Genomic DNA, 15,828 nt, shown 5'->3' with positions numbered 1-15,828 from the left:
CATTTAATTTTGATTTTTTCCGGAAAAATGTCTGAAAATCTTATAGAATCGAATTTTTTTAGCGGAAACACGCGAAAGATTTGAATTTAGGCTTTTCAGGCGTTTTTTCGGCAAAAAATGCACAGAAGTATGAAATTATCGATTTTTAGGTGATTTTCGAGGTTTCAGCGTAAAAAATGCGCTGAAACTTCAATATTGGCCTAAAAATCGGTAATTTCGCATAGTTTTGTGTATTTTTTCGCGGTAAAAACCCAGAAAACCCGATTTTTGCAGGAAAAACGCTCCATTTTCCATAATTTCGAACAAAAAACCCATTCATTTCAAATTTTAAACATTTATTTTTGCAGTACAATGGCTGAAAAGCGAAAACTGTTAGCAGAAATTGACAAATGCTTCAAAAAGGTGAGTTTATTCGAAGGAATCGCTCAAATAAACGAATTTCGGTGCCTAATTTCATCTAGAATCTCCAATTTTCCAACTTTTTCGTGTCTGAAATCAACTTTTTTTGAAATTATCTTCCTTTATTGCATATTTTGACAGCTTTTCCCATATTATTTCGTCGATTCATGTACATTTAAAGGTGGTATACCGAAATCTGAGAACTATTTTCAATTTTCTCCAAATTTTCCCCTGTTTCCGATTATCTACATGAAAAAATGCAAAAAAATTCCCTGATTTCATAAATCAGCTTAAAATCGCGAATTTTATTTGTGCACCCATGAAATTTTACAAAAAATCGGAATTTTTGCGCCAGAGACGGCTTGTGTCGATTTACGAGATGTGTGTATATTTACGAAAATTTAAATTTTTTATCGGATACGGATTTCCGTTTTTCAACGAATTTCTTTCATTTTCATCGGGTTGTGATAAAGTTTTTTTTTCGAAAATTTGATTTTTAAGATCAATGTTTCGAAAAAGGATCAAATTTTTCAAAAAAAAAAAAAAACTTTGCCACAACCCGACGAAAATGAAAGAAACTCGTTGAAAAACGAAACTCAGCATCCGAAAAATTTTTTAAAAAATTCCTAAATATACACAAATCTCGCAAATCGACACATTTCGTCTCTGGCGCAAAAATAATCCGCTTTTTTTTAAATTTCATGGTTGCTCAAATGAAATTTGCGATTTTAAGCTGATTTATGAAATCAGGGAAATTTTTTTTTTTGATTTTTATCATTATGATATTCGGAATCAGGGGAGAATTTAGAGAAAATTAAAAATATTTCTCGATTTCGGTATACCACCTTTAAATGTACATGAATCGACGAAATAATATGGGATAAACTATCAAAATATGCAATAAAGGAAGATAATTTTTTTTAAAAGTTGATTTCCGACACGAAAAAGTTGGAAAATTGGAGATTCTAGATGAAATTTGGCGAAATTCCAATAAATTGCAAATTTAATTAATTTTCAGATCGACGAAGGCGTCGAACTTTTCGAGGAGACGATGGAAAAGATGCACGAGGCGAACAGTGATAATCAGCGTGACAAATATCAAGATGACCTGAAAAAAGAGATCAAAAAGCTGCAGCGGCTCCGAGATCAGGTCAAAAATTGGCAGAATGCTAGTGAAATTAAGGATAAGGACAAGCTGAACTCGTACCGAAAGCTCATCGAGCAGCGAATGGAACAATTCAAGGATGTTGAACGCGAGAATAAGACGAAACCACATAGTAAACTTGGACTATCGGCCGAGGAGAAGCTTGATCCGAAAGAAAAAGAAAAGGCCGAGACGATGGACTGGATTCAGCATCAGATTCGATCGTTGAACGAGGAAGTCGATCGGACGGAAATGCAGCTTGAGTCGTTGAGCAATACGGATACGGGGAAGGGGAAACGCGGGAAGAAGGAGGATGCGAAGACGAAGAATGAACGGGAAAAGCGTGTCGAGGGGTTGAAGCATCATTTGGAGCGGATTAATTTTCATATTGAGAAGCTTGAAGTAATTTTTTTGCCCGGAAATTTGGCTAAAATCCTGAAAATTGCAGTTTTCCGGGAAAAAAGCCTGGAAAATTGGAAGGACTTGAGCATTTTTTTTTTGTTTGGAATTGGTCCAAAAAAGCACAAAAAACCTCGATTTTTCCGGAAATTTTCATTAAAAATCTTTAAATTTTGGCTCAAATCCTGAAAATCTTGAGTTTTCCAAGAAGAACAATTTTTTTGTTGGAAAAACCTAGTTTTTTCTCGCTCAAAACCAAAAAATTTTTAAATTTTTTAATAAATTGATTTTCCGGATAATTTCGATAAAAATAGCGTCCGGTGCACCTTTTTATTGCCGGAAAATACCTCAATTTTTCCGTAAAATCGGGGGTTTCTGAAAAAAAAACATCATCTTTCCACAAATTTTCGGTAAAAATTCAAGAATAACGTAAAAAACTGAGTTTCTCTCTTTCTTTTTTTTTTGAATTTTATGCGAAAACGGAAAAAAAGCTTGGAAAAGCTCAATTTAGTCAGGAAAATCACTAGAAAACTTCGATTTTTTCGAATTTTTCTCGTTGAAACTTTCACTTTCGCCCCCAAAATTCGTAAAAAAAATTGCGTAGGAAAAAAAAACGTAGGAAAGGACTGTTTTCGGCCCATTTCTAGACAAAACTTGCAAATTTCACTTGAAATTGTTTGTTTCTTGTCCACTTTTTTGTCAGAAAATTCGAGAACAAATTGCCGAAAAAACGTCTATTTTCCCTAAAAATCTCAATTTTCGGAATTTTTTGCTCAAAAATTGGACTTTTTTCAAGAAATCCAATAAAAAAAAATTCCAAAAAGCAGGATTTTCCTGCAATTTGCCGTTTTGCCGGAAATTTTCAATTCCTGCAATTTGCCGGTTTGCCGGAAATTTTCAATTCCGGCAACTTGCCGATTTGCCAAAAATTTTCAATTCCGGCAAATTGCCTATTTGCCGGAAATTTTTAAATCCGGCAATTTGTCGATTTGCCGGTAATTTTCAATTCTGGCAAATTGCTTATTCGCCGGAAATGTTCAAATCCGGCAACTTGCCGATTTGCCGGAAAGTTTCAATTCCGGCAAAGTGCCGGTTTGCCGAATTGCCGGAAATGTCTTCACAAAAATTCAAAATTTGGATTTTTTTGCCCAAAAGCTGGACTTTTTTTTCAAAAAATCCTACAATCTTTTTTCCCAAAAAATTTTGAAAAATTGTCGTGAAAAGCAGGAAATTCCAATTTTTTTTTAGGAAAAAAGGGGAAAAACGCGAATTTTCGCTGCGAGACCAAATAAAATCGTGAAAGTTTTAAAATTTTGCAGATTTGCATGCGAATGATCAGCAACGAGAGCCTAAACGCAAAAATGGTGCTAGAAACGCTGAAAGAGCCCATCGAGACATACGTAGAAATGATGAACGAAGAAGATTCGGAAGAAGCGGACAATTATGATCCCGATGATGCTTACGATGAGCTTAATCTTGAGAAGCTTTGCCAACAGATTGGAGGAGTCAACGTGGCGTCAGTGGACGATGAGCATCGGGAGAACGGTCATGAGCTCGGGATTGACACGGCCGAGTCTGGAGCAGTGTCGGGCTCACGGCACACAAGTGGAGAGAATGGACAACCGCCGAGCCCTGCTGGACGGCGGATTGTTCCGTTGTCAATGCCGTCGCCACACGCGGTTACGCCGGAACTTAAGCGGCTGGCTAGTAAAGATTCGAATGTGGATAGGCCTAGAACACCGCCTGTCACGCCTGGTGAGGATTTGGAGAATTTGGAGAGATTTAGGAAAAATCGATTTCTAGAGAAATTGCGCCCTGAAAATGGGAAAATTATGGAATTCCGCGTTGAAATATAGGAAAAATGGTTAAAAAGTGCCGATTCGCCGGAAATTTTCAAATCCGGCAAGTTACCGATTTGCCGGAATATTTAATTTTCGGCAAATTGTCGGTTTGCCGATTTGCCAGAAATTTTCAATTCTGGCGATTTGCCGATTTGCTGGAAATTTTCATTTTCGGCAATTTGGATATTTGCCGGAAAACTTCAATGCCGGCAATTTGCCGATTTGCCGGAAATTTTCATTTCTAGCGATTTGTCGATTCACTGGGAAGTTTCAATTCCGCCGATGTGCTGGAAATTTTGAAATCCGCCAATTTGCCGATTTGCCGGAAATTTTCAATTCCGACGACTTGCCGAATTGCCGAAAATTTTTAATTCCGGCAATTTACCAATTTGTCGGGAATTTGGATTTTCGGGAACTTGCCGATTTGCCGGAAATTTTCAATTCCCCTGATATGCCGATTTGCTGGAATTTTTTTTTCATAATTTTCAATTCCTGCAAATTGCAAATTTGCCTGATATGCCGATTTGCCGGAAATATTCAATTCCGCCGATTTGCCGGAATTTTTGATTTTCGGGAAATTGCCGGTTTGCCGATTTGACAGAAATTTTGAAATCCGACAATCTGCCTATTTGCCAGAAATTTTCAAATCCGGCAATTTGACGATTTGCCGGATATTTTCAATTCCGGCAAATTCCCGATTTTCCGGAATTTTTCATTTTCGGCTTTTGACCGATTTGCCAGAAATTTTCAAATCCGGCAATTTGACGATTTGCCGGATATTTTCAATTCTGGCAAATTTCCATTTTCGGCAATTTGAATTTTTCACAAATTTTCAGAAATTTTCTAAAAAAAAGTAGCTGAAAAAAACATTTTGCGTAAAAAAAAATAGAGAAATCCCCAAAATTTCCAATTAAAAAACTGAAATTTTCAAATTTTCAACCAAAAAACCACAAAAAATTTATATTTCTTCCAGCATCCGCAGCCCCACCACCACCCGGGATACCGTACAATTCAGTGGCAGCCGGTCGAAGTACAACTACACCCGTCCCATCAACTCCGATTTCGGCAAACTCACCGGCCCCGTCACTGGCTCAGGCGGCTCCTATCGCCGCTGCTTCACCAGTTTTTCCGCCGGCTGCAGCAGCCGCTAGTAAACCAGTGTTGGCTCAATCTGTTAGCGAGGTTTGTTTGACGAAAAAAATTGGCCTTTAAGCCTATAATGGCCCCACGGAAAGGGGGATCTGTGGAATAAGAATCTGGCACGGAGCCAGCGCCAAGATGCACCATGTTTTCCAAAATTATTCATTTATTAAAAAAAATATTGCCAGAACATAGAAAATCAATTGATTAATTTGAAAATAGCATCTATTTTAGCTTAAAAATTCGAAAAAGTGCTCAAAAATTTGATAAATCGGAATTTTTGAGCATTTTTTCGAATTTTAGGCTAAAATTAACGTTATTTTCAGATTAATCAAGTGATTTTCTATGTTTTGACAATATTTTTGAATGAAAAATTTAGGGAAACAAGGTCAAAACTGGAAAAAAAGAAAAAATGCAGATTCTTAGAAAAAAACCATGTTTTTACAACATTTTTCATTAAAAAATAATGCCAAAATGTAGAAAATCACTTGACTAATAGGAAAATGACGTTAATTTCAGCTTAAACATTCGAAAAAGTGCTCAAAAATGCCGATTTATCGAATTTTTAAGCACTTTTTCGAATATTTAAGCTAAAATTGACGTTATTTTCAGATTAATCAAGTGATTTTCTATATTTTGGCGTTAATATTTAATAAAAAATGTAGAAAAACATGGTGCATTAGACCAAAACTGTAAAACATAATCGAAATTCTTAGAGCGAAAAATCATGTTTTTCCAACATTTTTCACTCAAAAAATTCATAAAACCAATTGATTAATCTGAAAATAACATTTATTCTAGCTGAAAAATTCGAAAAAGTGCTCAAAAATCTGATAAGTCGGATTAACAAATTTTCGACCACTTTATCGAATGTTTAAGCTAAAATAAATGTTATTTTCAGATTAATCGAGTGATTTTCTATATGTTGGCATCATTTTTTAATGGAAAAAGTAGGGAAACATGGCCAAAACTGTAGAACAATTAGGGCTAAAAACTTTGAAATTTGAAAACTTACGCCAAAATGCAGAAAAAAAGCGAAAAGCCAGCGTGAGGCGAGCAGGTTTCAGGCAGCCGTCAGGCCCTGAAACCATGCCTGCTGCCATGGAAGCCCTTGAAAAAAATAGAGAAAAACTTTGATTTCTAGCGATTAATTAGCCTATGTAGCACTGCAACTTTTTCTTCACGAGGGACGAGGCAAAGTGGTTTCTAGGCCATGGCCGAGACGCCGACAAGTTTCAGCGGCCTTTTATCTTGCTTTGTTTTCCGCCTGTTTTCTTTCGTTTTTCACAGCCTTTTGCCGTTTTTTCTTATTAAAACTAATAAATAAATATTTTTTGCAGATGCTAAAATAATTTCCAAGTAAAAAAATTATGTTATCAGTCGGCAAGTAGCGGTGAAAGAGGGCAACGTAATATGATGGATTACGGGAATGCAAAACCCAATCTTTTTCCCAAACATGATACATATGCTGCTTAGATGCTGAAAGTACCTGGTTTTCATAACGAGACCGCTGAAAAAGTTTTGAGGTTTTCAAAATTCAACTTTTTTGGTGAAAAAGTCGAGATTTTCGCGCAAAATGTCGAGTTTTGAAAATCTCAAAACTTTTTCAGCGGTCTCGTTATAAAAATCAGGTAGTTTCAGCCTCTAAGCAGAATATATACCATGTTTCAGAAAAAGTTTGGGTTTTTTATTCCCGTAATCCATCAAATTACATTGCCCACTTTCACCGCTACTTGCCGACTGATAACATAATTTTTTTACTTGGAAATTATTTTAGCATCTGCAAAAAATATTTATTTATCTGTTTTAATAAGAAAAAACGGCAAAAGGCTGTGAAAAACGAAGGAAAACAGGCGAAAAACAAAGCAAGATAAATGGCCGCTGAAATTTGTCAGGGACTCGGCCATGGCCTAGAAACCTTTTTGCCTCGTCCCTCGTTCGAAAAAAGTTGCAGTGTAGCATAGAAACATAGAAATTTGAAAAAAAAAAACTAAAACATCTAAAATAATATCAGGAAGACGAAGAAAGCCCGGAGGCTCCTCTTGTAGCCGAAAAGCTATCGGAAGACTCTCTTCAAATTACGGAAAAATCGTGTTCCGTTGATTCTGCCGAAGAGAAAGATCTTAATGCTGATGAGGAGGTGATATATATATATATATATATAGATAGATGTATATGACCGTTGTGATTGTGATTTGTGATATATAGTATATAGTATATATAAATATATATATTAGTTATATGGTATTGTGGTTTTTAGATAGATTTAGAAAAAACGTATAATTTGATGCATTTATATGTTTTTTACGTCACTTTCCCGTTGAAATTTTCGAATTCAGCGTGAATTTTTACCCCTTAGCTTTCGATTTTTGTGCCAAATCTCGTGAATTTCAATGTTTTGGGGTACGGTAGTAGGCTACAGTAACCAAAAATTAGAAATTTCGAAAAATGCGATTTTTTGATATTTTCGAGAAACAAAAAAAGAATTTAAGTACAATTTTTTGTAAAAAAACCAGAATTTTTTATTTTTCCAACGAAAAAAACTTGATAAAATGTTAGAAAAATCATATTTTTTGGTAATTTTTAGCTCAAAATTTGATAAAATCAGAATACATCATATTTTAGACGAAAATAACATTTAAACATTTAAACAAGTTTTAATATTAAAAAAAGCCAATAATTTTTTGGTATTTTCTAAAATTCTAAAAAAAAAATTCCGACAAAAAGAAAAACTGCAAAAAAACGTGATTTTCAGTCGATTTCTGCTTGTTTTGGAGCAATTTTCCTCGTTTTCTAGTAGAAAAACAAAGAAGAGAATTTCCAGATTTTTCCCGAAATTTCCATATTAAAAAAGAAACGAAGGAACTAGTTTACAACAAGGAACATATTCAGAACTAGGACAGCATAATATGGAATGCTAGGCAACATTTTTAAGATGAAGCACCCCACTAAATTTATGGTGGCTTTTCATGGAAATTTTCAAAGAAAAAAACAAAAGCTGGCAATTTTTTTTTTTTTTTTGGAATATCCAAGTTCTAGAACGTTTTTTTAAAGATTTATCAGTTATTGTCAGAAATTTTAACATTTTAAGGTGATGTAGTAGAACTTTTTATAGCTTTATTAGACTAGAAATTGTTTGAAAACACCGAATTTCAAAGTGAAACTTCTTGAAAACTTCTCAAAAAATAAGTTATGACGGCTCAAAAAATGACCTAAAATTAGTTAAAATTTGAAATTTGACCGTCTTGCGGCTGGAAACTAACTTTTTTGAAATTATCGTCTAATTTTGGATACACTAGTTAATTATCTTGCGTTTTCAACTCGGTTTAGGTACATTTGGATCACCAGATCGACCCTAAATGTGCCTAAATCGAGTTGAAAACGCAAGATAATTAACTTGTATACTCAAAATTAGACGGTGATGTTGAAAAAGTTAGTTTCCAGCCGCAAAACGGTCAAATTTCAAATTTTAACTAATTTTAGGTCATTTTTTGAGCAGCCGTAACTTTTTTTGAGAAGATTTCAAGAAGTTTCATTATGAAATTCGATGTTTTCAGACAATTTTGAGTCACCTTTAAATAATTTTTCAACAATTTATTTTTTTAAAATTCAGCTTTCAAAATTCCGAACTAAAAAAATGAAAATAAGGAAAAGTACCTAAAAACTGAATTTTTTCGCTCAAATTTTCACTGTTTTTGTGAATCCCCCCCAGTAATTCTATATTCCAAAAAAAGCTCAAAATCGCAAGTAACCCTCTATATATCTTCAGATGCCTCAAAAGAAGGAAAGTATCACCTCAACGACGTCTCGTGGATCTGCAGCAGCACCTGCCACCACCACAACCACCACCACCACTACAACATCGTCAGAACCAGCTGAAGTTCCCCTAGTTGTGCAGCAAACCGTCTCGGAGACGTTTGTCAATGGTAAGGAGAAACGGGGAATTGGCACAATTACTGAGAGTTATATTAGTTGCTATTATTTTCCTTTGCAAAAAAAAAATGTAATTTGAAACCTTTTTGCGTTTTAAGTTCCAAAAAATGCAAAATTGCAATTTTTGGTCATTTTTAACACTTTTTCAGTAGTTTTTTACATAGGGATTTCAGAAAATTTGAGAAAAAAATTTTAAAAAGTTATTTCATTTTTCGAGAAACGGTCATAAAACAAATTAATATCTGCAAAAAAACTAATTTTTTGAATTTTTAAGCTCAAAAATTCAATATTTTTCATGCAATTTTGTTACATTTTTGTCAAAAAATATAATAATATATTTTTAGACGAAAAAATATTAAAATCTGTAAAAAATTTTTCTTTTTGGAATTTTCAGCTTAAAATTCTGAAAAAAAATTTTTTCATGATTTTTGAGCTCAAAATCTTTTTAAAAAAATCGCAAAAATTCGATCCTTCATGAATTTCTTTTATATTTTTGTGAATTTTGAGTTTTTCGATTTTTTTTCCCAATTTTTTAGGGAAACATCGAAAAAAAAATTGTCTAAAAATATGAAAAATGGCTACAATTTGAAGCTTTTTTCTCGAAAAATCGAAATTTTTTCTTCGAAATATTGGAAAAACTACAAAAAATCCAACAAAAAAAAATCGGAAATCTAAAATTGTTCGATTTTATGATAGGCAGGCAGGCAGGCATTTTTGTGCCTACATGCGCCAGAAACAACAAATTTTTTTGCAGACCTTTAAAAAATGTTCTTATAAAAATATGAAAAATGCCAAAAATTTTTTAATGATATATTCGGAAAAATCGAAATATTTTCGTATTCCGATTTTCTTTTTGATAGACAGGTAGGCATGCCTACAGGCTTACTTCGAAATACTACGAATGATTAGGACTCCAAAAAACATGAAATTCCAGACCTATAAAAAATTAAACTGAAAAAAACAATTTTTGATCTATTTTTGGTCATCGTCCCCCCCCCCCCCCCACCTCCTTCGAATAGTCATCATTTTTTGGGAGCGCGCGCGCTCTCTCAAGAGTATTCTCGTGTTCTTCTATCTCCACTCTCCTGCGTCTCTCTTCTATGGCTCCTAGTTTTCGTGTTCCTTCATGATGATGATAATTATGCGGTGTCCTTTGAAACATTCTTGGCTCACTTTTTCACCTCGTTTCACTTGTACTCCCATGTAGGCGTCAAAACGCCTACCTGCCTGACCTAGGCCTGCCTCTCGCCTCACTTCGCCTTTTTTGTTCGTTCCTTAATTTGATTTTCTCATCAAATTGATGGAAATGAGCTTTTAGGCAGGCGGTAGGCCCTAACACCGCGCCTGCCTACCACCGAAGCCTCTACTTCTTCCATCTGCAGCTGTATTAAAACAGGCGGTACGATGACTTTTATGGGGGAAAGAGGAGAAGCCCAGAATTAGAAATTCGTAGAGCCTCTGGAGAGATTCGAAAAAAAAGCCTCTGTCACATGTCCTTCACCCCCTGCAAAGATCGGAGAACACCAGTTTTCTCGCTCGCTATTGACCTGGTTTTTTTCTGTGTTCTAATTCTCCATTTTCTCGTCATCGTCGTCACCATGGAAGCTTCTGCTTTTTCTGCTTTTCTCCTCCGCTCGAAATCAGAAATTGTGACGTCAGCGCCCATTCCTCCTCCTCCCACGTAACGCCTCCAGAGCCAGGCATGAAGCACACATAATGAGCAGCAGCAGCATATATGTGTTGCAATATGTCTGTGTGTGTTTGTGTTTGTGTTCTCCTCGGCTCTCTCTCTCTCTCTTGAGATGGAGCATTTTTTGATGTGCAAAAAAGAGCTCAAGAAATTGCGTCACTCTTGGCTCCGCCCGTGTTGAACCAGGGGTTCGCGGAAATCGGCAATTTCGGCAATTGCCGGTTTAGGGAATTTTCGGCAATTTCAGCAATTGCCGGATTCGGAAATTTTCGACAGTCGGCAATTTCGGTAGTTGCCGGATTCGGAAAATTTTCGGCAATTCCTGAAAATGCAAATTTCCGGCAATTTCGGCAATTGCCGGGTTTGAAATTTTTCAGCTATTGCAGAAAATGAAAATTTCTGACAATTTTGGCAATTGCCGGTTTTTTAAAATTTCGGCAGTCGGCAATTACGACAATTGCCAGTTTTGGAAAATTTTCGGCGATTCCTGAAAATGAAAATTTCCGGCAATTTCGACAATTGCCAGTTTTGGAAATTTTCGGCAATTGCTGAAAATGAAAATTTCTGACAATTTTGGCAATTGCCGGTTTTGGAAAATTTCGGCAGTCGGCAATTACGACAATTGCCAGTTTTGGAAAATTTTCGGCGATTCCTGAAAATGAAAATTTCCGGCAATTTCGACAATTGCCAGTTTTGGAAATTTTCGGCAATTGCTGAAAATGAAAATTTCTGACAATTTTGGCAATTGCCGGTTTTGGAAAATTTCGGCAGTCGGCAATTACGACAATTGCCAGTTTTGGAAAATTTTCGGCGATTCCTGAAAATGAAAATTTCCGGCAATTTCGACAATTGCCAGTTTTGGAAATTTTCGGCAATTGCTGAAAATGCAAATTTCCGGCAATTGCGGCGATTTCGACTATTGCCGGTTTAAAAAAATTTCGGCTGTCGACAGTTTCAGCAATTGCTTAAAATGAACATTTCCGGCAATTTCAGCAATTGCCGGATTTGGAAAATTTTCGGTAATTCCTGAAAACGAAAATTTCCTACCAATTTCTACAATTTCGGCAATTGCCGGGAAATTCCAAAACCGGCAGTTGTCTATTTCCGGTAATTTCCCATTGCCACGTACCCCTGAACTCTTTGTAGATTGCTTGCGAACGAAACACACACACACACACACAAATAGCTATTGATTTATTTGTTGTTTCGTTTCCTGTTCTCCTCACCGCCAAGTATATCACTATGTTTGATTTTTTTTCGTCATCCTCAGTTAATGCATCGTCGTTCGCTTTCTACGTCTCCTCTCGGCGCGTTCTATCTCTCCGTCTCTCTCTCTCTCTCTCGCTCCGTCGTCTTTTGTGTACTGGAAGCATAAACAAGCATCTGTGTTGTACAGTCATGTTCGTTTTCTTTTGGAATTTCTAGGGAATTTCTGAAAAATCGATCAGTTTCCTCTGAAAATTGTAGTTTTCAGCACAATGGCCTAGTTTTTTCTACTTCTAGGCCACGTTGTTAGCTAGGAAAGCTTTTTTTCTACAAGACTCTAAAAAGGTGTCAAAATCGGTGGCCGAGTTTTAGATTTTTCTAGGCCGTTTTTTGAAAATCGAACCGGTCAACTTTAAAGGCACACACTGGATTAAACAAGTATTAGTCGTGCCAAGACCCTCCGACAACACAATCCTTTCTACATATTCCGGCGAAATTTTAGGTTTTCTTCTACAAAGGTTGTTAGTATATTCCTCAAAAATTCCAAAAATCCGATTTTTTCGATCTTCCTCCTCTCCACCGACGATTATGACGAAACCGCCAATTTTCTGTGGCGCCCGTGATGAAAGAACACCACAGCAGGCAGCTGTTCTCTTTTTTTTTGTTGTTGTTGCTGAGTGAGATTATCCTTCCTCTCTCATGTTTTCATAGTGCAAGTGTGTTCTCTGTGCCCTCTTACTGAGTGACGTCATCGAAATTGAGGTTTCACGTTGGCACATGTTGCCTGCCTGCCTGCCTACAGGTGCATCTTGCCTGTTTAAGGCATTTTCTAAAGTTTCCTCGTTTGCACTTTTCTGCTCGCATCATTCGAGTTTTCGATTTTCGCTGAAAAATTGCCGAGAAGATTTAGACACGATCCCTTGACAGGCACCACGAAAGGATATTCTGCTGGACAAAGATCTACGAAAATTGGATCTGGGACCCATCTAGGTTCACTTTTCGTAGAACCACATTTCACAGATTTCCTTTTTGTAGAGCCTGTTAAAAGTGTGATCGGAAATTGTTTCATTCTTTGTTGTTTTTTTTGAGAAAAACTAGTTCATTTTTGACTTTTTTCCCAGAAAATTGAGGAAAAACTCGTCTTTTTCTTTTCCGTAGATCCACGTTTGACAAAGCTCCGTTTCGTGGGGTCTCCTTGGCAAGTTAGGTTAATTTCATCGATTTTTTTTCTTCAGGAGTGGATTCTCCGGCCGCGGCGACTCGGTTGACGCAACAGGAGCGCCAGCAGCAGCTCCAGCAGCAGCATCATCATCAGTCAACAATCATTCCAACCACCCCCACCACGACTACTACATCATCATCAATGTTGGGTGGAATGATGTCAACTGACGATCCGGCGGCGGCACTGCAAGCTGCACTCAATATGGCTGCTGCTTCTCAACAGGCTGTCGCCACCGGACCAAAACGAGCTCATATCCCGGCGTGGTTGGGCGCTTCACCACTCGGACGTACCTCGATGACACAGGAGTTTGACGGACAGCTTGCCGCATTGGAGTTGGCGTGTGCTAAGGCAACGTTCCCGTTGGATAGTGAGAAGCCGAGGAACTACTTATCGAAGGTCTCGTTCCCGGTGCCAAGTTGGTATGGACAGGTGAGAAGAGCGCGTTTCTTTTTTTTAATTGGTTAAAAATTGAGAAAACCCATATCAGTCAGCATGAAGATGTGATTTGCCGGAAGAAAATCTACGGAAATACGACTCTGAAGCCACGCCCATTTTTATGTGCCGCACGGAAGCTTTTTTTTTTCGAATTTGCATTCTTGCTACTGTTGATCTCGGAAAAAAGTTGCGCGCGGCATGGAAAAATGGGCGTGGCTTCAGTCAGAGCAGCTTTCCGTAGATCATTTTTTGCAAAAAAGATTTTCCTCGAAAAAATTCCTATCAGAACCCTGAGAGGCACCACAAAAAGACGATCTACCGGAAGAAGATCTACGGAAAGCTGCTCTGACTGAAGCCACGCCCATTTTTCTGTGCCGCACGGAAGCTTTTTTTTCTTTGATCTCGGAAAAAAATTACGCGCGGCACTGAAAAACGGGCGTGGCTTCAGTGCCGCTTTCCGTAGATCAAAAAAATTTAGATTTTTCTTGAAAATTTCGAACATTTTCCAATCACACTCCTGTCAGGCACCACGAAAAAGTGATCTGTCGGAAGAGGATCTACGGGGAAACACGACTCTGAAGCCACGCCCATTTTTATGTGCCGCACGTATCTTTTTTTCGGGATTTCCACTTCCCGCTGTGCTTCGTTGACTTTGAAAAAAATTGTGGGCGGCACTGAAAATCGGGCATGGCTTCAAGTCCATTTTCCCCGTAGATCTTCTTCCTCCGATATATCTTCTTTTCATAGTGCCTGCCTGAAAAGGTGTGATCGGTGAAAGTCACAGTAATCTTTAAAGGCGCATTCGTGTCGAGACCAAATTTTTTTCACGTAAAATGACAAATTCAAAAAAAAACCGATTTTAAGGAAAAAATCTAATTTCCGTAGATTCACATTTAGTAAATCTCCTTTTCGTGGTGACTCGGAATTCCAAAAGAACTTTTGGAATTTTTTTTCAATTTTTTAAAATTGTTTTTCAATTTTTCAAAAAAAAAATTTCAAAAAAAACTGCATTTTTTTTCGCAGACCGCACCAAACACATCGGACAGCTTGGAATACTATCTCCGCTTGGCTCCTGACACGTTATTCTTCATTTTCTACTATATGGAAGGAACACGTGCCCAGCTGCTGGCGGCAAAGGCTCTCAAAAAGCTCTCGTGGCGTTTTCACACGAAATATTTGACATGGTTCCAGCGACACGAGGAGCCGAAACAGATTACGGACGATTATGAGCAGGTTTGTGGGAAATGTTTTTGGGAATTTTTTTTTTCGAAAAATCAAACAACAAAAAAATAGAAAACCTAGGAAAATGTGCGAAAAAAATTGAGAAATTGCCTGTTTGCCGGAAATTTTCAATTCCGGCAAAATGCCGATTTGCCGGAAATTTTCAATTCCGGCAAAATGCCGATTTGCCGGAAATTTTCAATTCCGGCAAAATGCCGATTTTCCGGAAATTTCAGTTCCGGCAAATTAAAAAAAAAACTAATTTTAATTTTTTTTTCGGAAATTTCCATTCCGGCAAATTGCTTACTTGCCCGAAATTTCAGTTCCGGCAAATTTTAAATTTTTTTTTTCGGAAATTTTCAATTCCAGCAAAATGCCGATTTGCCGGAAATGTTCAATTCCGGCAATTTGCCGATTTGAAGACGCTGATTGGTCGGAATTCAATTTTTTTTGAAATTTTCAAAGCAAAAATTCATCTTAAAAATCAAAACTTGAAAAAAAAAACTTAAAATTCTATATAAGTAAATTAACGAAAAAAAAAACGCATTTTTTAATGGATTTTCAACCTATTTTGAGTATTTTAAATCAATCTTCAAAAAGTTTTTTTGTTTCCAGGGAACATACGTGTACTTTGATTTCGAAAAATGGTCTCAACGCAAGAAGGAATCGTTCACTTTTGAGTACAAATTCCTCGAGGACAAGGAATTCGACTGATTCCTTCTTTTTCATCTTTTTCCTCTTTTTCTCTGCGTCTATCTCTCTATCTCTCTCTCACTTTCCAAAAATCTCCCTTCTCCACAAGCCCCGCCCATTTATTGGTTTCCCCGTCGCCCCCCTTTTGAACTACCGTAATCCTCTTCTTTCATAGATTTTGGTTTGGTTTTAATATCGTTTTTTAATGTATTCGAGTAAGTATAATAGATTTGTCTCTATCTGCAGATGTGCAGATTCTATAGGATTACTGTACACTGGGTTACGGTAGCATCGCCCCCCCCCCCCCCCCTCATTTACCATTCTTTCTGTGTGCGGGTACCCCTTGTAATGTTCCCCAGAGAGATTGGATGTTTTTTTTTAAAGTAATCATTTGTGTTTTTCTTTGTTTTGTTATTTAATTATACCCATTCCCCTTATTATTTTATTCCTCTTATTATTCCCTTAAAAATACCTCTTCAAATGTTCGTATGATTTTTTTTTTAAA

At 36.8% G+C, this 15,828-nt stretch overlaps 1 protein-coding gene across 2 annotated transcripts; it reads left to right on the top strand.

Annotated features, from left to right (window-relative positions):
* Positions 1-347: 347 nt before the first annotated feature.
* Positions 348-15,801, top strand: ntl-3 (the record flags this gene model as incomplete). 2 transcript variants are annotated; one of them, NM_001083183.4, is made up of 8 exons in its annotated part: positions 348-402; positions 1,418-1,945; positions 3,262-3,697; positions 4,757-4,965; positions 8,693-8,849; positions 12,988-13,403; positions 14,433-14,642; positions 15,246-15,801. In NM_001083183.4, 8 exons carry the CDS (start codon positions 352-354, stop codon positions 15,342-15,344), a joined length of 2,106 nt encoding a protein of 701 aa, NP_001076652.1. The 2 variants fall into 2 exon arrangements, with proteins under 2 accessions (NP_001076652.1, NP_001076653.1); NM_001083184.5 differs by lacking the exons at positions 348-402; positions 1,418-1,945; positions 3,262-3,697; positions 4,757-4,965; positions 8,693-8,849 and having other exon boundaries at positions 13,116-13,403; positions 15,246-15,344.
* Between the last annotated feature and the right edge of the window lie 27 nt (positions 15,802-15,828).

Source organism: Caenorhabditis elegans, chromosome III (genome assembly GCF_000002985.6).
Source record: "Caenorhabditis elegans chromosome III".
Classification (NCBI taxonomy): Eukaryota; Metazoa; Nematoda; class Chromadorea; order Rhabditida; family Rhabditidae; genus Caenorhabditis; species Caenorhabditis elegans.
The sequence above is the reverse complement of the archived record's forward strand: the minus strand, read 5'-3'. Positions and strand labels throughout refer to the sequence as shown.